Below are 27,940 nucleotides of genomic sequence, written 5' to 3' on the forward strand. Positions count from 1 at the left end.
CTGCTAACTGCCTCTTGATCTATTTTCTGTGTGTATTCTACAGTAACACACACACACACACACACATACACACACACACACACACTCAGAGTCTGCTCAAGGTGTGGCACGATGCCGGCGAGGCACTGATTGCTGAGGAAGCCCACTACCTGGGTCAAGGTGACACCGAGCCCAGTCGCCACAACAGGAGCCAAACGAATCAGCCAAGAGCGAGACAACACACGCTGCTGACACCGGGAGAAAACACACATATACACACACACACACACTCTACACTGCTCTTAAATCACATACTTGAACCCTTCACCTCTCAAAGTACACACCGAGACGCCTACACACCGGCTGGGCGAGCGAGGAGCTGCTCAGACATGCACTGATGTGAAGAGACCAGGACAAATAATTAACAGCTGGATCCTCATGAATAGAGGCTCTTTGCAAACCCAGTTTCCACCACTCCCCTTATTCACAGCTGAATTCGGAGATCCCCCGCTTCTACATCCATCCGTCCTCCCATCCATCCATCCACCCATCCATCCGTTCATCCATCCATCCATTCTCCCGCCCTCGATTCCTCCGGCTCACCTTTGTCAGCCGAGCGCCTCGTCTGCCGGGGCAATAAAAATCCTGCCGCATAGTAAGAGAGATCCTAAACAAAAGGAGGAGGCTGAAGGGGCACGGAGAGGAAGAAAGGCAACATGGGAATAAAGGCAGAGAGAGGAGGACAAAAGATAGAGGGAGGGAATAAAAGGGGGAGAGAGAGAGAGGTAAAGAGTGGCAGACAGGCAGAGAGCTCTCCACAATGTGAGCAGCGAGGAAGGGCGAGCGCCAGGTGTCAGTACGCATACACTCAGAACACACACGCGCACACACACACATACATACACACACACTGAGGCAGACAGGCAACTCTTTCTCGCTCTCCTCCTCCTCCTCCTCCTCCTCCTCCTCTTCCTCCGGCAGCAGTAACTCTCCTTCATCCTCCTCTCCCTCTCTCTCCCTCTCTCTCTCTTCTTTCAGGGTAAAATGAACTCATTCTAAACCGATTCATCTCCAACAACACTCGCTCTTACTTCTTCTTTAGTGACAACTGAACAATTTTGTTACCTCTCTCAAAACCACAATTTCCAAATCCCATACACACCACTTGTAAATGCTGCATCGCCCCATGCATTCGGCCATTTGGGGGCAGCAGAATGCAGAAACACCAGCATTAAGTCAGAGTCACGTCTGCAGCCACCTGGTGAATACAAGTAACATTTTGTTTAACTGCAACATGTTTCATTCTGTTCAGAAGATTAATAAGTTGTGTAGGATCATTGACCAATAGAATGAGCTCTCTGATAGGTGGGAGATGATGGGATGGTCCAACAATGGTCGGTACGGTGCACAAATGGGCAAAAATTGATAACGTGACCGCCGAGAGTTTCCACACCAAAGACGCCACACACAGGCTGAACGATCATCCCTGAAGGTTCTCCCAGGTCATCACATGTTCAAGGTCTATCGCTCTCCACGACCATAAACCTCCCTCCGTGTTATCCCTGTCAGTCGCCACCGAAAGACAGGAGGACGCCACATCTAGGTCACAGCAACGGCAACGGCTAAATATCTGTCACGCTTCAGCCGTGAACACGTCCCTTTAATCAAGCTGTCACCGCGAACACAAAGAGCCGACACAGATCCAGCGTGAAGACGCAACAAAGGGCTGCTCGCGTTACAGGGGCACCATCATCCTCAAGTCTCTGCCCACAGAGCGAGAGATTACCAGGGAACTCACTGAAAGGAAATGGGGGGGGGGGGGAGGGAGGAGGCCACAGAGGGAGAGCAGGAACGTGAGGGTGAGTAAAAGGAAATGGACACGTGGAGTGGCCGGGGAGGGAGACTTCCCACTATTGACGTTGTGATCAGAGAACGGGTCAGACCAACGTGAGTTCACCCACGCACCGGCTGCCCACTCCCTACCGCTCGGCTCCCTTCACAAAAGAGCTGCATGGGAGAGACACGGCTTCGGACTCTGGTGCCGGTCTCCATTTTTCTACATGGCGAGCAAAAAGTACCCAGAGCGCGGTGAGAACAGCCATGGAGCAAGCGCCGGTGTCAGCGCCGGGGGGGGGGGGGGGGGGGGGGGGGGTTCGAGGACCCCCACGAGGGCCGTCTCAGGGCTGATGGAAGGACTCTAACATGCACTGTGCTGACTGTGGACATGCACGTGGGCCATAAATACAGATTTATGACGGCAATCAATCCGGAACTGCTGAAATAGAAAAAGGGCCGACTGGTGGGTTGAGGAAGTGAGACATGATTCATGCCGTCTTTCACACACACGAGTGTAGCGTGGCAGAAATCCATAAGAGGATGTACTCCACTGTGCTTATTGCGACAACGGTGATACAAACAATGTGCGGCTGAGCACCACTGGCAGCGGTGAGAGTCGGCCATTACAGCCGAGGATGCACTTGACAGGATTGTGTTTTTTATTCAGTTGTTGAGAAATAACTGTATATGGTTTTTAAAGTGTTTCTGTAAAGTAGTGCGACTATAGAAGGGAAACAAATTACTTTTCCACTTTTTGATTTATTATAATAAGAAAAAGCACTTGTGTTATTCAAAATACTAACGACAATCCTCAGTCGCCTTGTTTCCATCTCGATCAGCACCTGAGTGATAGAAAACAAGATGGATGTGTTCGATTCTTTAAAACCAAGTCTCTTCATAAACATATAACCATGAAGACTATTGACTGGGACCATCACAAACTAAACCCTATAACTTCTGTGTAAATACTGATTCAGAGAATTGGATGAAGACTAAAGTTACTCTCTGAATTCATGTTATTGTCTTTAACCATGACCTCCCTCCTCTCTCAGAGTCGATGGGTGAAGTGGTTTCACACCATCACATCGAGCCGGGGGACTTGAAGGAGGTCATTCAGCCGAGGCCGGCGGGGACAAGGGGGGTGTGTGCGTCAAGAGGCGCCACTGCACCGCAATGATGGGCCCATAAGAGCCTCCTACACTCCACCCGATAGGAGAGAGCCACTGCCGACACTTGGGGCCCATTGCCTCTCAGCCCCCCCGCCCCCGCCCAGGATCCTCTAAATCGTCTTTGACCTTCGGCAAGCTTTTCGTTTGGCCACAGCTTTGTTGCCATGGCTTCCCAGTGACGGGGCCACAGGTGGCTGCTGAGGAGGTGCCCCCCCCGATCCGACGCTGGTGACACCGTCTCTGGACCGGTGACCTTGAAAGGCTGACGTGGCCACAGGCGAGGAAGCGATGAGGTTTTCTAAGATGAGGGAATTATACGGGACAATCCTCAGGGGACAGAATCCAAACCAAGAGCCCCAAACAAGCACTAAACACTTCCTCTCCTGAGCTCTGATGAGGAAAACAGATTCATCTCATTCATAAGGAGGTCGCCTCACAGCTCTCACCCGCCCTCGATCCAGCAGCCCAGACGCTCCGTGCTCAGTTGCTCAGTCACAACCGCACGAAGGCACCTCGGAAATGTCAAAAGCTGAAGGAGGGAGGATAAATGACGCGTTGCTGTGAAGCTCGAGGAGTTTGAAGACATCACACGGTCGTCCTTAGACACACAAAGGTCAGAGCTCCACTCGACAGCTGCACGCCGTATTGATCCACAGATTCATCGTCTGCTTTCCAATATGTGCTCACACGACATCTAAACGTTCACATTAAGAGGGAATTAAGACATAGAGTTTACTTAAGCCCAGCGTGAGATAAAGAGGGGTTGACAGATGAGCTGCAGATTGTATTTGCAGATGTGATTGTTGTGCACATGATGAATGATACAAAATACAAACAACAGCTGATTACGAATCCAGAAGAGAATAAATCTTAAAACAATGAACAGCAACAATTTAGAATAGAGAATTAGTCTTTAACTCTTTTTAAAGAAAAAAATATGTTGTTCTGGTCTTTTCCAATATCTCCACCATGGAACAAAACAACGCATATAAATTCTCAATTTAATCAATTGAGAAAATAATAAGTAGATTAAATAATGGACGCAAATGGTCATTACGTGTTGCCTTGAATTACAAAGTCTATCCATCATTTCCAACATTCAAAATAAAGACTTCATTCAAAATGTATTTTGCTATTATTTGGTTTACAACCCACAGTGTAAAGGTTGTTTATATGATGCCTCCATGCATGAGAGACAGTGTTTCCTCTTAACAAGACCTTTTCCATGAAATCATCCATTCACATGTTCCCTCTCCAGGGCTCATTAAGACAGGAAGGAAGGAGACATTCTGTGGAGCAGTAGGTGCCAATCTGTCGCACGGTGGAGATCCGCCAGAACCAGCACATGTTCAGCTGCTGCTACATTCATCCGATGATATTCCACCAGGTGGAATGATTCAGTTCCATGCACTCGACGCGGTCACTAATGTTCACCAGATATTCTGAGGCTTTCTTTGCATGCAAGTAGCAATATATATGTAAATGTGCATCATCTGCATACAGATCACCCCCCCCCCATTCCATTTATTAGATTTTAAAGTACACCGGCTACTAAACAGATACAATAAATATAAATGTAAATGCAAACACAATAATCGGGAGGAATAATAATACACAAACGTCTCACTGACTGGTTTTGGGTACTGGTAATTTTACATCAGTCAAAGGAGGGATTAAACCATGAATGAAGTCCTCAGCATAGACTGGAGATAAAGATGGACGACATGACTGCTCCCTAAAGGTGAAGCCAGAGAGACTTGATCTCCCCCTGGTGGCAGGCTGCGTAATGGTTATAAAACCTGCATCCTTTAAGTTAATAGATGTATAAAAGTAAAAAGTACACAAATCCTTTATTTCTCAAAGATGTCTTCGCTCATTTTAGGTTGTCCTTATCAAACTGATATATATGAAGAATTGGAAGTGTTGGAGAAAATCATGAGCAGACAGGACGTTTATCTTTTCATCCACTAACATCTTTATTTTTTTACAGAATTGACAAAGAGCAACAAAATGTTATTAAAATATAAAACTGAAGCATTGTAACATCAGTACGTGTGGGGCCACTTCTGTCCTTCTCTAAATAGAAAAACCCATGACATTTTGTTTTCCATTTGAATAACTAAACTACACAAAGATTCAATTTTGAGATATAAGACCAGTTTACTCACATTCCGACCTAACCCTAATTATATGGGAGGAACAGAAAAACATTTTTGCTCTATAATATATAAAACAAAGGGTAAAGCTGTTTCCAGTTACTGCCCAGTGCAAGTGGTCTTATCCGCAGCTCCTCAAGATTGACTATAATTGCCTGCACACTGCATTAGGCCTGGCTGTTGTGTCACTCCTCGTGCCTTAGAGCTCGGAGCATGTTTGCTGATCTGATGATCTCTAATTAGATTTCCCCGGCACTGTGGAAAATGAGCCATCAATTAGTGAGCTGTGATTAGGAAGGGGAGGGGCGGGGCGGCCATTTGATTCCTGTCAAGCACCTGCTGCCGTCAGACTTGTCGAGTTACTGGAACATTCCGTCTGTGCTCGGTAGAATATCTTTAAAAAAACGAGATTGCTCGGCTTTGTATTTCGTTTAGTTAGTATTTAAATCAATTAGGATGAATTGGACGCTGACGTGCAATACGTGACTTCGGCCACTAGGGGGTATCTCAGTCAAAACAGAAACAGAAGACCTGGTTTGATGGAGTCATGGGGGTCATGGGAGCTGTAGCTGTGAATAATCGTGAACCATTAAGATTGACCAATACAAACAACTGGTTAACAGTGTGTTTACCATAAAGCAGAGATGGACAAAGCCAAAATGAAATGTCCTGTTACCTTAATAATAATGAGGTGTTTCTCTCGGTTTGAGCTTTGCTAGAAATATTTTGGATAAATATATATACACACGACATCAATCTATAGTTGTTATTAGACACGTTAATGCCGACTCGTTAGATATGATATCTTTAACTTATTAACGTGTGTCAGAGCAGAACAGGGGCAGGTCAGCAGCAGCGTCTTCTCCGCTCCACAGAGGCCGACTCAGATCAGTCAAGTGGAGAAGTATTAATCTTTAAAGCATCTCAGAGCATCAATGCCACGACTCAGACTGACGGTGAGCCTGCGAGAGCAAAGCAGGATAATCACAGGACCGGAGGAGAGTCGATATTTGACTCGAGCATGATTTCAAAAAGTCAAACTATTGTGTGAACTGTTAACAAAGCGGTCTTTTGGTTGCAAAAGACCAGGGTGTCACACGGGTTCAGGGATTTCCTCAGATCCATCACAAAATGATAAAAGGTAAGATTGAGCTCATGTCATTCTCTTTAGTTCCTCAAATGAAATGTGGCGACTCCACAGCCCATATTATTAGTATCCTTGTTATTAAAGGACAAGATGTCTCTTCCTCTCCCGTCTCTGTCTGTTCATCATCCTTTATGACATCACAAGGTCCAGGTACAATCTGGAACATTATTGCTAAGAATCAGGTTTTTCTTCTTTCAGTGAACAGCAGCAGGGATGAATATAGCAGAAGGTGCAGTGGAGCGAAACATGACTTGCATTTTTCGGTTTGAATCGCCCACATGATGATGCAGGATGACAACTGACATGTGGAATGTGTCTAAGTAGAGTTGTGTGTTGCCGTTTGATCTCAATGTATAACCCTGAAGCCATTACTGTGAAATAAGTTTTTTCTTCCATTTCAAAGTAAGGAAAACCTAAATATTTGACCATTAGTGGTTCTGACAAAAATTATGAAATGATCCTCAGGTTCATGTCGGGTTCACACATGGTTTCTGGGCTTTCTACTTTGAGAAATCACTGCGCTTTGGTCGGATTCGGACCCAAAAGACGGGCTCGGACAGTTTTCTCGAGACTAGCTCTCTTGTGCACGTGTGTGTAAACTTCATCATGTTTCATCAACTGCCAAACTCGAGCCCGTCTCAGGGCTGATTAGTCACGCAACAGCTCCCTGTCCACACCCCCCGACCTCTCAACCTCATTCCACATTCCCCAATCAGCCAATGTCACGAACCGTAATTGCGGCGTCAGGCTGCTGACTTTCTTTTTTCACTCCCCCCCCCCACACACACACACACACTTCCATTTGGGATCAAGAAAAGAGATGGAGGTGAAAGTGTTTCCCAAAATGCCGCAAAAAAGTCAAACTAATGCCGACACACTCCCGGCTCCCACACACAGATTCAGGCGAGAACGTAATATCTGAAACCACGAGGGGATACTTTGCTTCTTGTTCACATTTTGGTTTTCCAGGCTGGTGAACTTGTCCTAGAACTGCTGAAGGCAACAGTGACAGTTGGAAATAAAAAGTCGTAGATATACACACACACACTCACACATACACACAGGCTGAGGTCTGATCTTTGCCTTCAAATTAAGATTGAGATCTGATACATAAACAACGCTGCCACAATAACACAAAAGACATTTGGCCTATTTCTTTAAACGCTCTCAGTCTCAAGTGAAACACTCATTTCATTTTGTTGAATGGTGTCTGATTAATCATAGAAGAACGAGTTACAGGCCACATGATGCATTTACCCAGAAGATAAACACTGTGATAGGGATTTTCACACGTCTGCATCAACGCAATCAGCTTATCTGTTTTATTCAATTAAAAACAAAATGCCATTCAAACAGCTCAGCAACTTGGGGATACAGCAATGTCTCCGGTGCAGATCCGGGGACAAGGGGGCTCGTCTGGTGTCTTCAGATTAACTCGGACACTTGCTTGTAGATGCATCTAAGACAGAGGATGATCATCTTATCTCACAAATAAGATGATAAAAGGGGCAGTTTTCAAATTGACAAGTCTCCCACAGTCGCAGCAGAGGGATGTTGCTTTCTAGCACTCCCTGTCTGCCGTAAGCTGATAAGTCAGGGCTGCTGGATCCAGTCCTTCAGACGTCCTTGGAAGGAACAGAGCAGCTAAGAGAAAAAACGTGTCTGTGTGCTCTCTCTCCTCCCGGGGCTCACCCTCCGGGCAAACAGGGATACAAGTGCTGGTGGCAGCAGAGTGTGCACGTGTGTCTGTTGGAGCATGTGTGAGAAACACTGCATGATGTTTCAGTGCAGGTGGATTGTGAGAGCGGGACTTGTTCTGTTGTGGAGGAGTGGATCCCCTGCAAAGCGACAGCAGTAGATACCAAAACACCGGAGGGTGCTCCAGTCATGCGCTCGGTCAACTCTCCACTTCACACATTCAGTAAATACACAAACACACAACGACGGGAAGGGGGTCGGGCTCTGTTAGCAGCTAATTTCATCTTTGGAGCCTTTGCAGTGACAGACATCAAAATATGAACTGCAATTGAAATTTTGCGATTCAATTTGATTTTTTATGATCATATTTTGCCAATTGCATGTTCTCAAAAATAGAGGGTCAGCTGTGACAACAATGATTTCATTGAGAGTAAAAATATGTAAGAGTAAAAGCAGATGATCAGCTCCATGAGGAGAAGTCAAGCCAGGAAGTCAAACACAGAAATCAGGGATTGTATTAAATGTCCTCCTGAAGTCTAGACGGAAGGAAACTGGTGAACACTGGCAGCTAAAGAGCAGCTTTTATCTTTAACTCAACATCTTAAAGGTTGCCACAGAGCTAAAGCTATTTTCTGACTAGAACAACACTCAGTGGAGCGCTCATCTCCACCAAGGATCAACAGTCCAACACAGGTTTGTCTCTTTCTTATAGTAGGAATATAAAAGAAGAAGGAAGTGGACAACCCAATGGACTGAAGTGTGGGAAAGAAATCTTGTATCTGCCCCTTTATCCGCATCAGCACCAACATTTAACCAACATCCATGGTGACAATGATATGACACTTCAACAAGCTACTTGCTTCAAACACAGACTCGTTCATAAACACGTCCACTGAAGTGCAGTTAGATTGAAGGAAGAGGAGGTGACATAATAAACTGTGGGATATTTCAGGCTCGACTAAATTCATTCATCTGTGCAAATCAAGTGGGCGTCTGGACAAAAGCCCTTCGCAGGCACATTTTCACATTGTAGTAAAGAACGTGATCCAGCGGAGACGGTTGGGAGAGTGGAGCGAGGCCGGTACGTTCACCTTACCACACAGAACGTATTAGATTCAAATAGGAACGACTGAGCTGAGCGGTCTGGTGTCTGGACGGGATTAGACCACATCAAAGACCCCTGGTGTTTCAGAACGCCCGAGTGACAGTAATACATGTGCTGAGACAAAAGGTGGTTTTCCCAGGAACCTTGAAGTAGCACGGTTCCTGTTAGTTCACCTGACTGTGGGAAAAGGGGATGTGGAGGTTGGTTTGTGTTGCAAACAGAGAAATGGTTTTGTTTCAGGGGTCAGAGTGACCGCTTAAAAAAGATCTACGATCAAGGTGAGACTGTTTAAAGGAGTGATGTTATACTTATTCAGTTTTCTTTCCTTCAGTGTGCTATATAGTTTGTTTTGGTGAATGTACAAGGTTAGGGAAGTTAGAAAGCTTAAAGTCCAGAGCAAAGAGAGAAACACTGCTGCTGAATACGTCTCCTCTAACAAACTAATTGGTCATACCAGCCAAAAATGATAATTCCTCGTAATCTTACTTATAAATTATTCAACAAAACCTGTTGATTCTCCATGTACTGTAGAATACATCATAAAACCATGTTTATATACAACAGGAACAAATATTAATGAACAGGACTCGACCTCTTGATCTAATGAGCGAATTCGAGATTCACCCAAACTACAAAAAGTGAGCGACTGGTGGGAAACGTTTCCTGTGACACAGGAAGTGCTGAGTTTGCAGCAGGAGAATCATGTTGTTACAGGTCGGGTGGCGCGGCGCAGGAACACGATAATTCAACAGTGTGGTTCTTATCTGGTAAATAGAAGACAGGAAGAAGGACTGAAACGATCCTCCGGTGACAAACAGCGATGGATGGAACCGGTAACTACTGGATTAACTCAGAGACTTACCACTGCTGCGACTCTTGCGGTTGGCCTTCCCCCCCGTCAGCAGCATCTTCAAGCTGTTCCTGAACATCACTGCAGCAGATGCCCTGGACCAGACTACAGAGAAATCTGTTGGGAAAGACACAACACACATTAAATGCTTCTGAGATCTTAGGATCTTAACATAATCCTCGAGTTCAAAGCATCACCAGAGCGATACAAGGAAGCCAGATTAACGAGACAAGAGAGGAGAGAGGAACTTTAAAAGAAATTCATGTGAATTCATTTGTCATCAACTGGGATAAATCCTACTAATGGTTCATAATTTAATCTTATGTAGGTCAGCAAAGTGCAAAGCTTCCTCATAATTAGGGCAAAGTACAGGGAAGAGCTTGTATTACTACTTCCTTCCTGATAACTGTATTCATACAGACAGTGGTTTGGTCCATGCAGACTGCTTACTATGCTTTTTGTTTTTTAAACGTAGCTCATAATTCACAGTCACCCACAGATGGGGGGGGCGCTGCCATGCACGGCCTTCGGGACCGACTGGGTTCAGTGTCTTTTCCAAGGACGCGGATATGTGGAGGCAAGAGGTCAAGGAATCGAACCACCAGCCGTGCAGTTAATGTTCCGTCCGCTTTACCTGCCGAGCCACAGTGGACCCATAACTTATTATTGTATCCCTATTATAGTGCACTGTTATTAAATCCATCAAACTTTCCTCTAGACAAAAAGATAAACCTACAGCTGAATCCATGCTGTCTATGAATACTGGTATAAAGCTCTGTTATGGAAGAGCATGAAAAATGTGTATATTCCTTTGAGTTCACTTCACAAGTATGGATTAAAATATTGTAAAACTAGCATAGACTAGCGACCTATACTGCAGCCAACCACCAGAGGGCGATCATGATCCTTTATCGCTGTACAACGTGCTCACGAAGCAGCGAAGAGTTGCATATTTACAGGATGTGATATATTCGGTTGTGTCGCATGTGGAGCAGACATTTTGTGCAGATGATACAAATCATACTTTGTGGAGTATCGTAGCACTACAGGCGATGGATGGGATTTCCAGTACAAAAGCAGGAGGGCCTCCGCTGACAGATAACACTTTAACCCACGAGATAATCTCCCCGTCTTGACTGCAGCTCCCTCTATTCCACTAATTCCTCCTCCTCCTCCTCCTCCTCCTCCTCCTCCTCCTCCTCCTCCTCCTCCTCCTCCTCCTCCTCTCCGGCTCCCCATTCTCCGACAACCCCCCGCGGCACAGAGCCACGGTACAGACTCCTCTGCTGTGGGTCCTGGTAGTATAAAAAAAAACATGGCAGCAGATTTTCTTCATTAGGTGGGGAGTGACTCAGCAAAGCCCCGCAGACAGGATCCAGCTAGGAGGGGGGCGGGGGCTTTGGAGCCAAACAACAATAATGACAAATAAATGAATAAATCAGCTGAAAGAGGACGATGACGTGGAAGAGCCCCCCCGTGACCTTGAGTCTTAAAAGGCTCAAGGATCATAATGATATTAAAGGTCAGGTGGGATGAAACCGAGCCGAGAAACATCTGTTTGTCTTTACTGATTAATTTAGATTGTTTGCCTTCTTGAGAGCACGTTAGGAGAGGAAGTCACACTTAATAATTTAAGCCCCCCGCTGTCTGTGGACGACTTAAAGTTTATTGTCTTGAATTCTGGTTAAGTTCAACCCTCGTCTCCGCCCAACAAACAATTTAGCCAACATGTTTTTCTGTCTTGGGGTCGTGTCTGGCCGGCTTTTCTTTGGAGGGAACGGAGTCGTCTGGAGTAAGTCTCACTCCGATTGAAAGCTGAGCAGCGCTGGCAGCTGAGCATTTTGAGTTAAGCTCAAGTGCAAAGTGAAAAAAGAAAACCGAAAGAGAAGTCAATTTGAAGAACAACAAAAACATGGGATATTTGAGGGGGAGCTACTGTGGCAGCCAGAACGAGAGCACACCAGCCTGCTACCACTTCAGATGCTTTCAGGGCACGACTCCAGCTGGGTCTGGTTTTGAATGGATTTCACTGGTATGAACTGTGTGCAGGGGAATAATAATGAATGACATTAGGAAACTACTCGGTCTTGTTGGATCAAATGTTGCACGAGGGAATGTAATGTGCTGAGTCGAAGCCAAAGACTCAATATCAAGATGGACGAGGTGATGGGCTGCACAAAGTGAAGTAAAAGTATCTTGATCCCAGCCTCCTCCATGTTGGTGGCTGGGACATGAACCAAACAGAAAAGTAATTCTCGATGTTGGTTTCTGGCACCTTTACTGTCACATCCTCAGTCCAAATGGGAGCGTTTATCCAGGATCTTTTTGCCTTACTTCTGAATAGCCCGAGACACATTATCCATATTTATATTCAGTCGATGATAGCCCTAAAAGCAAAGTCCCAAAATGTCGCCCTTTCTGTGAGGAGCTCTGCCTCTTTCTCTAACAATCTTCACCATCTTTTATTCTTTTTCCCCATTTCTTTTTTTGTGAATTTCCAGGTCTTTGAATGTGTGCGACTTGCGATAAAAGGTCTGAGACCTCGGCGGCGTTAATTGGGCCCGGCCTGAGCTGTGGGAGAGAAGTCGAGGTGGGAGAGAACTACAAGGCGGCTTCATCTCAGCAATCGTTACAGCAAGATGGATGAAAAGCATTAGTCACATCAAAAGCGGCACTTCCAGTTCAAGGTGGCCGTCCGAGCCGTGACACATACCACAGCGCCGTGGGCTGACTGCAATTATCCAATCAGGCTTATTTATTTAGAGCTAATTCACACAGTTAATTACGGTTTATTTCCCTGAGAATAACCATCTCCGACCCCACACGTCTTCTAATAAATGAATGAAATGTTCTGCTAAATTAATTGGTATGAGTCATCTGCTCTACCTTGACAAGATGTCGACAGCGGTGTGAGGGTGTGAGGTGTCGTGAGGGTGAGTTCCATTCGCATGCACGCTCCTCTCCAGTGGTACAACCGGGACCGTGCAGGGAGGGGGGGCACCCTGGCAACTCACCGCAACGTCACCCCGGCATAAAATACGAGCAGGGAGCTGCTTATTATGTATGGTCTGGGTTAGCCTGCAGGGCCAGAAGGTATTCTGTGATTATAATACTAAATCTGAATCTTAAAAAGCCATGACTGGGTAAGTACATATCGCAGCCTGGGATGAAAATATAAAGGATTTCACAGTCAAGTCCAATAAATCTGAATAGGTGTGTTCAACAGCGAGCTAACCGGGGCGAGCCCATTGGTTTGCAGAGACAGGAAAAGGGGGAGAGACGCCGCCGTCGGTTTCTCGGGGCGGTAATCAATGTTTGGAATCTTAGAGGACGGGATAGTGAGTGGGTGAGCGAGCACACACACATACAGACTCGCAGGTCGCCAGAGAGAGAGAGAGAGAGACAGAGAGAGAGAGAGGCACACAGTCAGAAATGTACCCGTATGCACAGCTGAAGCAATGTTTCATCCGAGGGTGGAAGCACACACACACACACACACACCTCTCTCTCGTTCCCACTCTCTCTGACCCTGTGTGCCGGCCTCTGTGAAGGGAAGCCAAGAAGCAGCATGCTCTCACCGATAATATGCGTAAGCGGATGCAGCCCATCTCAGGCCCTTCCACGGCTCGGCCAGAATGCTGCTCCAGTGAGTTAAAAACCACTTAAACTTATTCAAGCAGCCGCACACAAGGAGACGCTTTCCTCTGCTCTGGTCACCCGGAGCGGCCACACTTTGTTTGGTTTTCCGATGAGAAAATAAAACACAGACAGAGGCTGAATTTAAAATCAAGGAGGTTTTCCAATTTGCTCTTTGAGTAAAATAGACACCTGTGAGAAATGATTTAAAGGAAGAGTCATCTTACGCTCATATTCAGGTTTGGGAATTTAATTTGTGTTACTACTTTAAAAGGTTTAAATGCTCTAATGTTCAGAAAACATCACTTTCCTCATATGGTCCATTGCTGCAGCTCCTCTTTTCAGCCTCTTAGTTTTAGCTCCTGTCTCTTTAAGCCCCCCCCCCCAACCCCTCCAGATAAAGCCTAGTATACTTGTGCCAGACTAGCGGCATAATGCAAAGGTTGGGCATGGTGACATCACAGCGGTGCGGAAGTAACGGACAATGACAGACAAGCGATTCAGAATCGTAGTTCTCTGTCGGAGAGAGAAGCTCCCTCTACTTTGGTCTTTTTTAACTTTGCCGACTTTTTAAATTCACAAAAACACACCAGAGGAAAGGAAATTGAAAAATCCTCAAAGCTCTCCAGTAAATTGCCCAATTTAGTGATGTGTTGCTATGATATTAAGCTTAAAATATAAGATTTGCCTGAAAATTGCTTCGTCATAGCTCGATGTTAAGAAACCAGAGTTATGATGATTAGCAGATTATTTTAGTCGTCCTCATGCTGCAAACCTCCTGTAGAATGAATTACATTTTTAATGACTAAGCCTCCTCTTAACATTAAAAACTGGTGGCAGGTGGAGACGCCCCCCCACTGAGTCTCAGTCTGGACAGAGAACCGCCATGATACTCCATTAATTATATCTTATTTCCAATCAATAATGAATCCTTTAATGGGGGCCGGCCGTGGCAGAGGCCAGAGTTGCAGGGCGCGCAATAGGATTTATCTCATGTTACCCCAGCAGGGCTCCAAATTAAACCTCATCTGGGAGGAAACCACACAGACACAATCACAGAATTAGAGAGGACACCAGTTTCCCACGGGAGTGCTCTTACTGTGATTACCTGTGACACTGAACTTTCCAGGGAGGCGAATGACTAAGGAAATTTCAGGGGTAAAATCTAATTTCTACTAAAAGCTATCATAAGACACTGTCTTAGAACGGGTAATTGGGAGTCGCCCATGGATGAAACACAGCTCAATTTAGCCGTTACAAAATCCCAGAGCAGCCCGAGCACAGTGAAGCATCCGAAGCGTCTGAAAATGACAAATGGACTCTGTCCTGGGGGACGCACGTTTCTCGGAGCAATTATGGTAGAATCCAGCTGTCTGACACGGGAAACATGAACGTCAGACCATAATCAAATAAGAAGAGTGGCAGAGGAAGCACTGCAGCATAAGTGAAGCTAAGTCGTCCGCAATCCACTGATTTCCTCCGTTTGTTCCTGTTCACATTCTCGCTGTCGGGGGTGCAGGGAGAGGAGGAGGAGTGAGGTGAGGGGGGGTGGGGGGAGGGTGAGTGGCAGATGGACACATTCATTAAAATAAAATCCCGCTGCAGAAGAGCATCTCCAAACACAGTGGAGAGAATATTCGCACTTGAAACATAACCAAAAGCAGGACTGGAGCTGGAGGCTGCTCCAGTCCTCCCTCATCTCGACCGCAGTAGACACCCTGCAGCATCAGACAGGAATAAATCACACTCCCATCTCCAGTTTGAGGATGGCCAGGGGAGCGGCGGTCCATAAATCACACTGATATCAATAAGGGGAAGTGTCAGTGCTCGACTCACAAGGTGAGAGGGAGCTCGCCGGTAGCAAAGTTTTGCTCCTGCCCCGCTTGCGGTAGATTATTTATCAATCTAGATTAAAGCCGCTGAACTCATTGCTTCGCAGGGAAATGTGGTGATTTCTGGATTATGATGCAGCGAAGGAGGCTGTGATCACTCACAGAGGAGACGGTGGGTCCCAGGGAGGCTGAGATTGCTGTCTGACAGCTCCTCAGCTCTTTATTATGAATTCTTCATGCGAGTGGATCGGAGGTGGACGGCTCAGAGTGCAGGTGTGAGCGCAGCACTGAGATCTGTGGGTCTGCACGAGGACACCTTGTTAAAGCAGTGTGTGCATGTACATGGCCCCGACAGATTCTTAGTCAACCAAAAATATATATATTTGCTCGCCGCAGCACAAAGTGATTGACCTGATCAATTGCATCGCCCCCTGGTGGCTGGCTGCAATACACGTCATATACCACATGTTCTCTATGTTAGCAGGCGGGACACGGTCCAAAACTACATATACTTTTTTATTTTTTATTGGTTATTGCTATAAAGATATTTTGAAATTGAGTCTGACTCGTGATTGGTCAAGTGTCAAATCAGCAAGACTCCAAATCCTTAGCTCCACCCCTCATCTACTGGCTCCATCAACGGCACAAGATGGCAGCGCTCGTGTCCAGGGTTTTTTGGCTTCACTTCTCCCTCCATAGTGGGAGGAAGCGGAGGCCTCCATCTTTGTATACATGAGGACAGATCCTAACGGCAGGTGTGAGCTAGAACCCGCTCTGCCCTCCACCCACACATGAGCTGACCTCTTCTGTCAGCACACCATCTGTGACCTCGACCCCGGAGAGGTCAACGCTAAAGAGCAAAGTCAACATTTGGCACAAGCTCCTGCTTCCCAGGAACATCTGTCAGGTCCATTTCTTTGGCTTTTGGCTGATGTTGCCCATCTGATCTCCTGAAGTAATGTAATAAGAAGTAGAGCCAACAAGTTGCGTGTCTGCGGAGGTGAATTCTCCTCGTTTCCCCTTTAGCAACGTCCATACATCTCAGGCAAAGTCAGGTTTAATTTGCTTCTTCTCGCTGGCACAGCCCACTTATGACCAAGTGAATTATTATGTGCTGTGGTTATGTCATCTCCCTGTGGGGAAACAGAAGTCCTCCTACACAGGCCAACTGGCACACAGCTTCATTACCACATCTATGCCCAGTTTAAACCAGCTTAGACCTCTCTCGCCCTCTCTCAAATCTATTCAGAGGAAGTGACTGGAATAGCCTGTCAACCTATATCAGAGTCACAGGGAGCCAAATGAAGGAGGACGTCATTTATTGTCTTTTACTTTCCCCTGTTTGTTTTAGAGGATGTCTTGGCACAAGCAAATAAAAGGGAGGACAGGTGCAGACCGAGACAGAGAGCACAACATAAATTATTTAAATGCAGAAATTGTATTTATTCTCCCGCAGCTTTTTAAAAAGGTCAGTTGCGCCTGTCCCTGTCGTAATCTTTCCGATGGAGGACGGAGCAAAAGAAGTCGTTTCTCTGTGATTCTAAATGAAAAAGCTTCTTCTTTTTTTTTTACTGAGGAAACCAGAAAGACAAGAGCGACGGCAGAACTCTGATTTTAATATGTTGTGAATGTGCTACTTCACTGCTGCCCTCCCTCCTGTTTGGTCGTCGCTGGGAGCAATAACACAGGGACTGTGTGGATGAGCAGCAGAGAATGTGGAAAATAATAAACCAAGCTTTGCCACAGAGTGAAGAGAAACACAGCTGATCAACATCCTCCTAATTCTGATGATTAACAAGTGAGGCCATTCCAGTGATTAACGCCAGTAGATAAAACAAGGTGCAGACATATTGGAGTGTTCTTTAAAAAGTTTACCACCTACACACAAATGAGGCCAAATGATGATGTTAAAGGTCAAAGACTGTTAAGTGTTGGATTCACCAAGAGAAGGATGGTTAACGGGACAGTTTGATGAATCCTGCTGCTTCCACTCCTCCCTCCTCCTCCTCTTCCTCTTCATCCTGCCTCTCCATCCACAGACCTCACTGCTACACCTGCTGGCCGCTCTGAAGCGCTGCTGCTGCTGCTCTCGTCCTCATCGACACGCAGAGCAGAGGTGCCAGCGCTGGAATTAATGAAATGAGAAATCCGAACCTAATCTAAAATCATAGCCTTTTCATCTTTGCTGCTGACATATGACACCGAGATGTCCATCACCCTCGTCTGACGAATACACGGGGAAATTTTGTTTTGCATAAATCCCCCTCAGAGGTTTCCATTTGTATGCCTCTGGCACGCTGAACCTGTTCAAACAAACGGAGCCGGGCTGCAGGAGGAGGAATGGCTGGGTGTTTGACAGGCAGCTTAGAGGGGCAAACACAGTCATGACACGAGGAGGGAAGGTCATCCTGCAGAAAGCCACTGACGGCCGGTAATCAACACTGGCAGAGGCGCACACATTTGCATCGAGACGGAGGCATTTAAAAATCGGATGGTGTCTGGTCTGGGGGCGGGAGGAGAAATTACATTCTCAGAATTAAACATCCTGTGGTTCGGTGGCATCTCCTCATCTCACTCACTCCTCATTTGCTGGCTGATCATGACTGGAATTCATGTCCGACTAAAATCTCTGTGTGTTCTGGTTAATTGGAAACTGATGCACTGCAGAAAGGGATTTACAGAAGGTAACATGAGTCTTATTTTTGTTTAAAAAGATAAATAATCTCCTTTTTAAGCATGTTTTGAGTCAGAAACTTCATCTCATTTTAAATAAAGCCATCCAACATTAGCTACATATGATATCCAGCTAATATTGAGCGATTTGCAACCAGGAACAAACTATTGCAACGATTTGCAATTGATCCCAGCGGAGAAACCGGATAGTTTCCTATATTTTAAGAGAGCCGCTGCCCCCTGGCAGGTGAAGAGAAGCAGCTGGTGACATCATGTGATACGGGAGGTAACACCAGAGCTGAACTACTGACAGCGTGAAGTAGGTAAAAGCCCCCATGGGCCACAACACGAGGGGCCCCCTCCTCTGGGCTAACTGTGTCAACTGGTTTGTCCTAATTACGCTTTAACATGTCATCTACTGACATGGTAAGAAACTGAAGGTGGGTTCTCCTTTAGGGTCTAATCTTAAAACCCGGTCTTGAGTTTTAGATTTACATCATTCACTTTACCTGTTCTCAAGAATTGCAGTTTTGGGAAATTTCACACTCCAGACTGGGCATTAATGGGATTTTTTAAAATCCATTTGAATCATGAACACCCAACACGTTGCTGAATATTGTCGAGTGACCAAGGACCAGCAGTCCTCTAATGAAACCACATTTAAATTCACAACATCCAGACTCTGCATCAAATCACACATCCTCATGAATATCGTTCCTTTAATCATGATGGATCTTTTTGATAAGATCCAAGTAAATTAAATCGGTTCTTCCCAGGACGATACCACTTCCTTCCACCAGGTTTCATAGCAATCTAGAGTTTTTTGCAGATAAACACACGGACAGACAAACAAACAGCAGCTAACACAACCTCTCTGGCGTTGGGAATCAAAGCAAAAGATGTTTGCTCTAACATTCCCACTCATCTTGTCCCAGCTCAGCTGTCACATGGAACCAGTGCCAGTTTAACCTGATGGTAAACCGTCGCTCCGTCAGTTCTCTCCACCCGACTTAACCAGGCCTCGGATGATGATATGCAAAAGGGCCGATTGAGCCACTTCAAGGGAATAACTACACAACCAAGAAGCAGCCAAAACCTTGTTCTGGATTTTATTAAAACTACTGTGCACTTCCCAGTTGAAATCATTTTCTTAAAATGCTTGACCGCGTGTTACTAAGCCTGAGGCCTGTTGAGATCTTGTAGTAACTTCAGCTGCCCACAGATGCAGGGCTGGACTTCCTTGCCTGAGGCTGTTGTGTATCCACTGCAGCTGAGTGGTTGATGGGCTTATAGCCCAGCTGCTAAGTGGAGTAAAACCACCAGGGGAATCCTGAGTGGATCTCCTTTGTGAATCGTCACATTTTCTACAAGTCTTCCTCTCAAAGTCACTGTGGCCGTTTGGACCAACGTTCAAAAACCCTTCAATCCGACGTCTGCAGCTGAAATTCATCACAAACCACGTGTCAAAGCTTCAACCGTCATTTTACAGAAATCGCTTGGCCGACAACTTCCACTTGCAAAGCTCAGCTGCTTCACCTCGCACTGCGGCTTGCAGCTACGAAATAAAACAGAGTCATATCTTTTCTTGTGTTGCACTGCAGGGCCGTGGCTCAGGAGGTAGAGCGGGTCGTCCACTAACCAGAACGTTAGTGGTTAGATTCTCGGCTCTTCCAGACTTAAGTGTCCTAGGGCGAGATGATGTGTTGAAATGGGTGAATTTGATTGTGTGGTAGATAAGACTGGGTAGTGCTACAGTTAATTCACCATAGAGCCAAAAACACAGCTCACCATTCATTTCCTTTTTTGTGTTTGAAATTCAGAGACAGAACACTTCCCCTTTGTGTTTGCATCAAATACTAAAACCACAGATTCACCTGCAGAGTCATGAGTGACAGGACAACACACACGGCTGGAGTCCTTCCTCAATCATAGTCGTCTTCAGGAAACGCAGGTAGTTCAAGAAGAGAACTGGAACTTTCCATTTCCAAGGACAAGACCTGAAACACGAGGTGCTGCCATTGTGGATGAAACTGAGCTGACGTGTTCACAGCAGAGTCTTTGATATCTTACCACAGAAGAAAAAATAGACGGGTCAGTCAGGTGAAGGAGAAAGAAGGAGTTGTGTGTTGATACTTTCTATTCATGACATCCCCACAAAGAGTCTGTGAACCCATCACGTACACAGCTCCTGGCAGCGATTCATCAGACATTCAGAGGGAGGGTCTGGTTCCAAATCCAAAAGAACAGAACAGCTCAATAAGGTTTTTTACCATCCAACCAAACAGGATGAGAGAACGAGAGAAAGGAACCCAGAGGCTTCCATAATGACATCTGGTGCCGGCCAAATGAGTTTCTGTCGGCGTTAAACATGACAGAGAAGCAGGTCCGACTGTCAAAGTGATTGTTGAAGTCGGCCTCGGTTTTGTTTCACGTCCGTCTGGGGAAATAAGTCTGTGGATTACAACTGGCATGGATACGAGCCGGGTTCCACTGAAGCAGAGGCACACTGACTGAGAGAGGAGATGAATCTGTTTCCTGGATGAATTATGTATTGTTCCCGTCCTGTGTTACCATGTTTCACACTCACTGAGTGAAGAACTTCTTTGTCCACCGCGAATTAGCCGCACCTCTCTTATCTTCTTTCATCTCATCCGCACACAGCTTCAGCGGGAGGCACGCGTGCTTTTAGCATGCTAATGTCATAATGTAACGGTGGAGGAGAGGCACTGATGGGTTCCAGGGACGTACTGTACTACAGGTTTTTATGTAATCACTCTCGCCTGCGGAAAGAAAAAAGGGATTTAGGTCTGTAACCAAGTGCAGCTCTGTCCTGACAAATGGGACGCGTGCCTGTAATGTATTTCTCTCAAATGGGCATCAAGATTTAAGAAATCGTCCTTTTCTTTTTTCCCTCCATCCAAGACCCACTATTTCCTCCAGAGCCGGCGATACTACACCACAAAGAGGAGACGCATTAGTGCAGCGGTACCTCCAGGGCTGTGGCTGTGAATCTGGATCTGAGGGCAGTGTGGGCGGGTGGAGGAAACATCTTAAATTACTTGCTCTTCCAGTTCAGCCCACCGCCAGATTGCCGACGGGCCGCGCTGACGTTTGATTGAAGGTGCAGACAGGACCACGGGAAACCGAGACCCAATTAGAGAGCGAGCCGGACACCGACCTCTGATGGCGGGTTGATGGCCACCAATAAATGTCTGTTAGACCCCAGCCACTATCGCGCCATGTGTCAATCACCCGGCTCACGTGGAACAGCACCATGAGCTCGGTTAGAAAGAAACTATGTGAAAGAAAGTGAGGAGATGATGAAAAGTCTCTTGTTGAGATGTTGGAAGTCGTCTGCGTCACTTTCCCTTCGTCAGTAAAGTGCTTTATTGGATTTTAATTGAAAGATACTTATCCTGAGTCATTTCATTAAGCGACTTTGATTGTTTTCATGTCACATTACAATTATTTGCCTTATGCCATTATGAGTTATCCAGAGTGTTGGGTTGATGAGTCGCTGCTGTGGAAATTAATGAGCTATACATACAAGAAAGGGCATCACCATCCTGTCGGCTCCTCGTTAATTTCACTTAAACAAGACAGTGTTCTTCTTAATAGGAGCCGGGCCTGTGTGTGTGTGTGTGTGTGTGTGTGTGTGTGTGTGTGTGTGTGTGATGAACGCATGTCACACAGAAGATGATGAAGGTGGCAAATAGAAGTCGCACTTCTCCACCTTAAAAATAACTAATCAGGTGAGGGGGCCGAGATATTATGGAGATGGGAACACGCAGGGTCACCTCCAGTCCTTCGCCTAATGCTGAAGGTCGCAGGCCGACAGATGAGTGTACGCCTTTCATCAAGCCCTGTGCCGTCCACATTATCAGGCCGAGCCAGGCCTTGCCGACATCAGCAGAAGAAAAGAAGCCGGCTTCCATTACCCTCTCGAGATGGAAAGTGTCAGCCTGCCGCGAGTGTAAGTAGTGCAGAAACAGTGTGACCGTGGGGAGGGATTGTGGAGATGGAAGAGAATAAGTGAGGATAAATAACCTTCCCCATCGATGGCCGCGTTGGATCGAACCACCGGTACACAAGCATGCATATTTAATTCATTACTGCCGAGGGCACTTGAGACCAATGCAGTAGCAGGGGGAGTTTATAACGTAGGTCAATTTCAGGTGGAATAAAATTGCAAATCTTTCTGTGATGTCTATTCTGGGACACTCGTCAGAAGTTTCCCTGACTGATGAATAAATTCCGCTGTGTGGTTACAAAAATAACTTAGTCGATAGAAGATCACAGGAGAAGATAACTGTGAAATCTTGCTTGAACCAACTCAAAGCTTGGACGTGTTGTCGGCTCACCGGTTCGGATTCATTACTGAGCTACGTAGAGGCAGGCAGCCCAGGAGACAACGCCCTCATGATGGACCCCTGCTAGGCACTTCGTCCACTAACTAATTGGCGGTGGTCACCACATGCGTGTCTGCTGAGGATGTGGGTGGTTTCAGGAGTCACGTGAGTCACTGAGGTGATGAACTTCGGTATCAGAGAAGTCTCTAACTCCACGTTAATCATCAACGGCTGAAATCAGTCCCCATCATCATCGTTATCACGGAATTTGAGTTAATCTCTTGTTTTTCTCGTTACTCCTACTGAGTGACTGTATCAGAGACTGGATATGAAGATGGACAACTTGTCTCCACTTCCTCCCACTGTCCCGAAATGAAGCCAACATATCCCAGATACCAGCGCTGCCATCTTGCACATTTGGAGCCAGAGTCTGAACTGGCTCGACCAATTCTGGGGGGTTTTAAGCATCAAATAACTCATTAAAACTTAGAGAATCTAAAATACTTTGATAAAAATGTATTTGATGTATACGTGGACTTTTTAGTTTGGTCCATGCCCCACCCACTAACATGGAGGAGGCTGGGCTTATTCCTGTAAGTGCTTCTCTTTATGGGAGGGGTTCATGTGGTCCATCTTTAAACAAGGTCTATATGTTCTACTTAATTTTAAATCCAAACAAAATTCCCCCTTTTCCCAGTAAGTACCGACCTGCGATAATCTCAGGGGCGGGACCGCTACACCTTCTGCTGCTCTTCAATGGGGACCACCCACCCATTCAGCGCGGCTTCACAACATCATTTACTCTCCTTTACGAAGCCGACTTCCTGCCAACTCTTTTTGTTTTTTAATGTATTAGTTTCTGGGGGAGGGAAGGGGGGAGGCAGCTGTTCTCGGGGCCCAGCTGTCGATGAGGGCTGGCAGAGACGAGAGGGGAGGAGCTGATATCGAACAAACCTGTGCACACGCGGTCCCGAAGGAACGCCGCTTTAAAGAATCCCCCTCAAAAGCCCAGATGATAACTTGACGTCTCCGGTTACATCTGAATCTGCAGCATGTTTACGATCCCATACGGACGTTAATTATGCTAAACACCGGGATAGAGATGAAGCAATCATGACGGACTTGGCAGATTAAAATGTATGCGGCGCCGCTGCACATTCATTTTGCTTTAAAGTCAGAAATACCCACAAGATGTTGTGTGGGTGTTGCTACATTAACACAACCCAACAATTTGCCCTGGACACACTGAGGAGGAGTGTGTCTGTCGAAAGAAAGTCTTGATTCTGACAGATTGAAAATTAATTCACAACAATTCATCTGGGCTGTATCTTTTACCCCCCCATAACAATTATTATGCATGAAGTGAAACTGGAACATTATTTGAAGTGAAACTGTGGTTCAGCTCAGTCTAGACAATGCAGACTTCTTCTCATGCAGCTCGTGTCGTGTGTTATTCCTCCAACCACACATTAGCACACACACTGATTTCTGGGTCCTTCATTTCCTGTGCCGGTTGAAAACTGCCGACTGGAAACCAGGGCACTATTTATTTTTATTGACACAACTTTAAGATGGACAGTTGGAGTCTGTGGTTAAACTGCTTTTAGCTCCACAGGGCCTGGATGTTTCTAAAGGTACTAATTAAAAGGAATGAATGAAAGGGAGCATTAACGAGCAGCTGTCTGGAACAAACAGCAAATATAATCAATTACAATTCTCAGTCTTTATCGCACTCTGCACCGAAGTTGCGTCTGTCATTTGCTCTATTGACGAGACAAACACAAATGTCTCTTGATGCTCTGCCCGGCCGCCTCCCATCTCGAGTCCAGAGCGAACCAGTGCGTCCGGGCTACCGAGCCACCAGCGTAAGAAGTTTTAATGAGCTGCATGACAATTAGAGAAGCTTATAGGCTATAAGCACACAAGCAACTGTGGACCATACATTTTTAAGCGGCAGCGTGTTGGAGATAAGGCAGGCGGCATGCAGAACTAGAATGACACTCAGTGGAGCGTATGCGCCCGACAAGGACCAACAGTCTCCTTGAGGCTGCACCAAATAACACACACTCAGAGATTCCAGTTCCCTAAATATGCCCGTTTGTTTTCAAGATCTATGAATTGTTGAAAAGGTTGTAAAAATCTCTCTGTGTTAAAGTATTTCTGGTTCTACGGAGTCACTTGTCGACTTTGTACAAGGCAGCTGGCTCGCTCCTCACTGACAACCTATCTGCTGGCTTACCCTTTAGCTTTCCATGGCACCGAGGCAGCGGAGGAGGCTCCCCACGAGATTCGGGACAACTGGAACAAATTTGACAACTTCTTTGTGTTGGAAAAGGCGACGGCACAGATCCAGATGATCCAGACACAAACCAAGGAAGTCATAGGTACGGTGACAATGAAATCAGTCCCTCGCTGGCTTCTTTACACTGACAATAGCCCTGACTGGAATGAATGACTAATCCAGAGTTCATCTTACCAGGAACTGAGCCTTTTCTCTGTGGGTGAGAGTTGTGATCATGTGTCGCCCATGTAACCTGCTGGTCACGTGCTTGAGACATGATGTGATACTACCTGCATCTCCTTGCTTCAACATTCCTGTGACTTAGAAAAATAAACTCTGCCCTGATCTTCTGTGGATCTATGTTGGATTTTGTGATGACAAGTCCCAACAGAGCCCGAAGAGACACGAGTCTACAACCACCACCATACGATAAGAAAAACTGAAGCAGCAAGATGAAGCTGGAGGAGGAGCGCCCCCCCCCCACAACTCAAACAGAATGCGTTTTGCCTGTAGATTGGTTTTCGGCACAAGCGGCTGTCAGTGTTTTGGCGTCTGTGGGTTTCAGCGTGTCACATTTGACACGGCTTCCCTTCAATGGCTGCGGGCTGTTGAGAGGCTTTCAAACGCCCGCGCTGAGGAGTGACCCTCTTCTTCAGATCCCGTTCTCCAGCTTGACAACACTGATCACCCTCATCATCGTCCCCTCCAGCACCCACCAGAGATTCACTGCCCGAAGCAGGAGACCGGTCGAAGGCCTGACTCGTAGTAGTGGAAGAAAAAGACCTGTGGATGCAACAGGAACCTGCTGCATGTCGGAATTAGCCAGCGTGTTGAAAACCACACCACACCGTCCGCCGCCAAAGGTTCCCACAGGTTAACGGCACATCACATCCGATGACATGCTCAAGTGAAGGAGTAGAAGCCACTGGTTCATGTGCCCAGAGACACTGTCATGTTTCTGCATCTCCGCACCAGTGACCAACACCGGGGCCGTGCCACGTCAATCACAAGCTGACACATCCAGGCTGCCGGGGCCAGAAGGGACAAGGCCGCCGCTCTCCGGTCCAGGACACGTGCAAATTACAGGACGCGTGTCTTTGAATAGATGTCGAGGAACACAGGGTCCGTGTGGAGCAGTTAAACAGCAGAGAGGTTTACAGAAAGCCTGGCCGAGCAAAGCCCTCATGTCTCCCAGGAAATGTGATGTGCATGAAATGAACAATGAAAAAAACAAAACCCCGGCTCAAACAAAGAAATTCCTCCCTGACCCTCTAAAAATGTGAGTAACACAGACCTTTGCGCCGGTTTATGGTTTGATTATAATTCATGCCATCTCCTCGGCAGCGCTGGCAGACTGTGTCTCTTTTGTGCAGCCGGGGCTTTACAGCCGCGGAATCTCCGGGGAAGAAAAGAGCCAGTGTCACGCGGTCAGGAGGCATTTGAGTCGCACGAAAAATTTGTGTCAGCACTTTCTCCCAGGGAGCGAGAGGCCGGCATTCAGAGGAGCAGTTAGCCCGCTCCTCAGAGGACGGCCAGGGTTTAATGGGACGGCTCTTCCACTCCATTTGCCCGGCCCGCGTCTCACAGGCCGAGGCTGCGCACACGTGAGCCAGCAACTGTGACTCTGCAAACCTCGGTGCAGGCCGGGGAGCTCCACGCTGCCGGGAACAGCTGACAGAAGCTGTTCCTCCTCAGACACATGCCTGAAACACTGCACAGACATAATGTGCGTGAACATGAGGACGTTAGAGCCTGGAAATGAGTCTGTGGAGGTCACTGATGGATCTTCTGTTACGGGCCAAGGAGCTCCTGCTGCTGCCGGAGTCGTATTCACAGAAACCAGAAGGGCTCGCTCCCAAAAATATATATATCTTCTAAAGAAAGAATCTTTTCCAAAACCAAACAAGGATTTCACGGCTCATCATTCACTGTGTAATATGGCCTCAAGCTGACACGTTGATAAGTGCTTGGGAACATAAGACTGTTTATGACAGACAGCTTTTTGACAGCTCACGCTTCGTTAAAATACACAATCAGTCTATTTCCCTGGTGGTGAAAGATTTCCTGGATAAACGGCAGAGTTGTTCTGCAGAACTCGACCACAAAGATTCACCACAACAAACACAACTAACCAGAGGTTGGATTTTCAGACCACGGACCAGTGGATTCTGAGAAATAGGATTATTTTTTATATTGAATAATGATAAACTCAATCAGTAGAATTCCTACAGTAGCTCCTCCAAGGCCCAACATTCCCCTCGTGAAACCACATTTAAATTCACCCGATCCAGATTTTTTTATGTCGATCTGCACCAGGCTGCTCAAAATCATAAATGCCAGTCCGCTGAATTATTCTCTGAGAAATAGAGCCATGCTGAGAAAAGTGAAAAATGGATGATTAAGATCCAGACCCAAAATGTGATTGGTTCTTTCCTTGGGTCAAGCCCCACCCCTGGTAAGAATCCCAGTTATTAAATCCTGATACTGCTCATTATATTCTACTGTACGAACATCAGGGGTTAAAAAGGACAGCAGAGTTCAAACAGTCATCTGTAAACTCATAAATCCACTGGAATCCCTGCTTGAATAAAATCTGTAGGCAAAGAGAATGTTGTTTTTTTCCCCCTTGGCCCAGTTGCATCACACAAAGTTTAACAATCGATCTATTGTCCTGTGAAAGCTCCTTCACACGATGACCTCGCTGTGATGCACCAGTGGAGGTTCCGGAACCACAAACGCTGGTTCAAGTGCCGTGAAACTTTAAAGATGACTCACCATGAGTAGAATGAAGGCGCGTCTCCAAACCCGGGCTTTGAGAGCAGCCAGGCGCTACATGTCTCTGCGCCGAGCCTCGGTCCCGATCCCTCTCCAGAGGGGACGCCCAGCACTGCTCTGCAACAATGAAATACAAAACATCTTTAACTAGGAGCCGGGCAGCGGACTGGAGAGGCTCTGCGTTGAGACGCAGCAGGAACAGCAGTTTGACATCCGGCTCAGTGGAGTGGACGGTCTGTCACCGGTCACTCTTGATGATCTCTTTCTACACAGAGAACAAACAGAGGTCGGTGATGCGCACAGTGCTCGTCTGGGGCGGCCACAAGGGCGGCCTGTCAGAGGGAGCAGTCTGGAACAGTGGACAGTGTCCTCGCTGGGTGTCCCCCGACAGAGAGAGCTGCTCTCAGAGCTGTGATGTCGAGCCGCTCAGTCCCAAACGTATAATTATGTCATT

The 27,940-nt window shown here is 46.5% G+C and overlaps 1 protein-coding gene across 1 annotated transcript in view; it reads right to left on the minus strand.

Annotated features, from left to right (window-relative positions):
* Positions 1 to 27,582, minus strand: part of tanc2b (tetratricopeptide repeat, ankyrin repeat and coiled-coil containing 2b) — a 107,993-nt gene extending 80,411 nt beyond the window's left edge. The window contains exons 1-2 of the mRNA XM_053413451.1: positions 27,487 to 27,582; positions 9,953 to 10,057 (exon numbers count right to left, since the gene is read on the minus strand). Of these exons, the coding sequence (XP_053269426.1) occupies positions 9,953 to 10,019 (67 nt within the window). The 5' untranslated portion in view covers positions 10,020 to 10,057; positions 27,487 to 27,582. The remainder of the gene's footprint in view (positions 1 to 9,952; positions 10,058 to 27,486) is intronic.
* Between the last annotated feature and the right edge of the window lie 358 nt (positions 27,583 to 27,940).

The sequence above is a fragment of the Pleuronectes platessa genome, chromosome 21 (genome assembly GCF_947347685.1).
Source record: "Pleuronectes platessa chromosome 21, fPlePla1.1, whole genome shotgun sequence".
NCBI lineage: Eukaryota > Metazoa > Chordata > Actinopteri > Pleuronectiformes > Pleuronectidae > Pleuronectes > Pleuronectes platessa.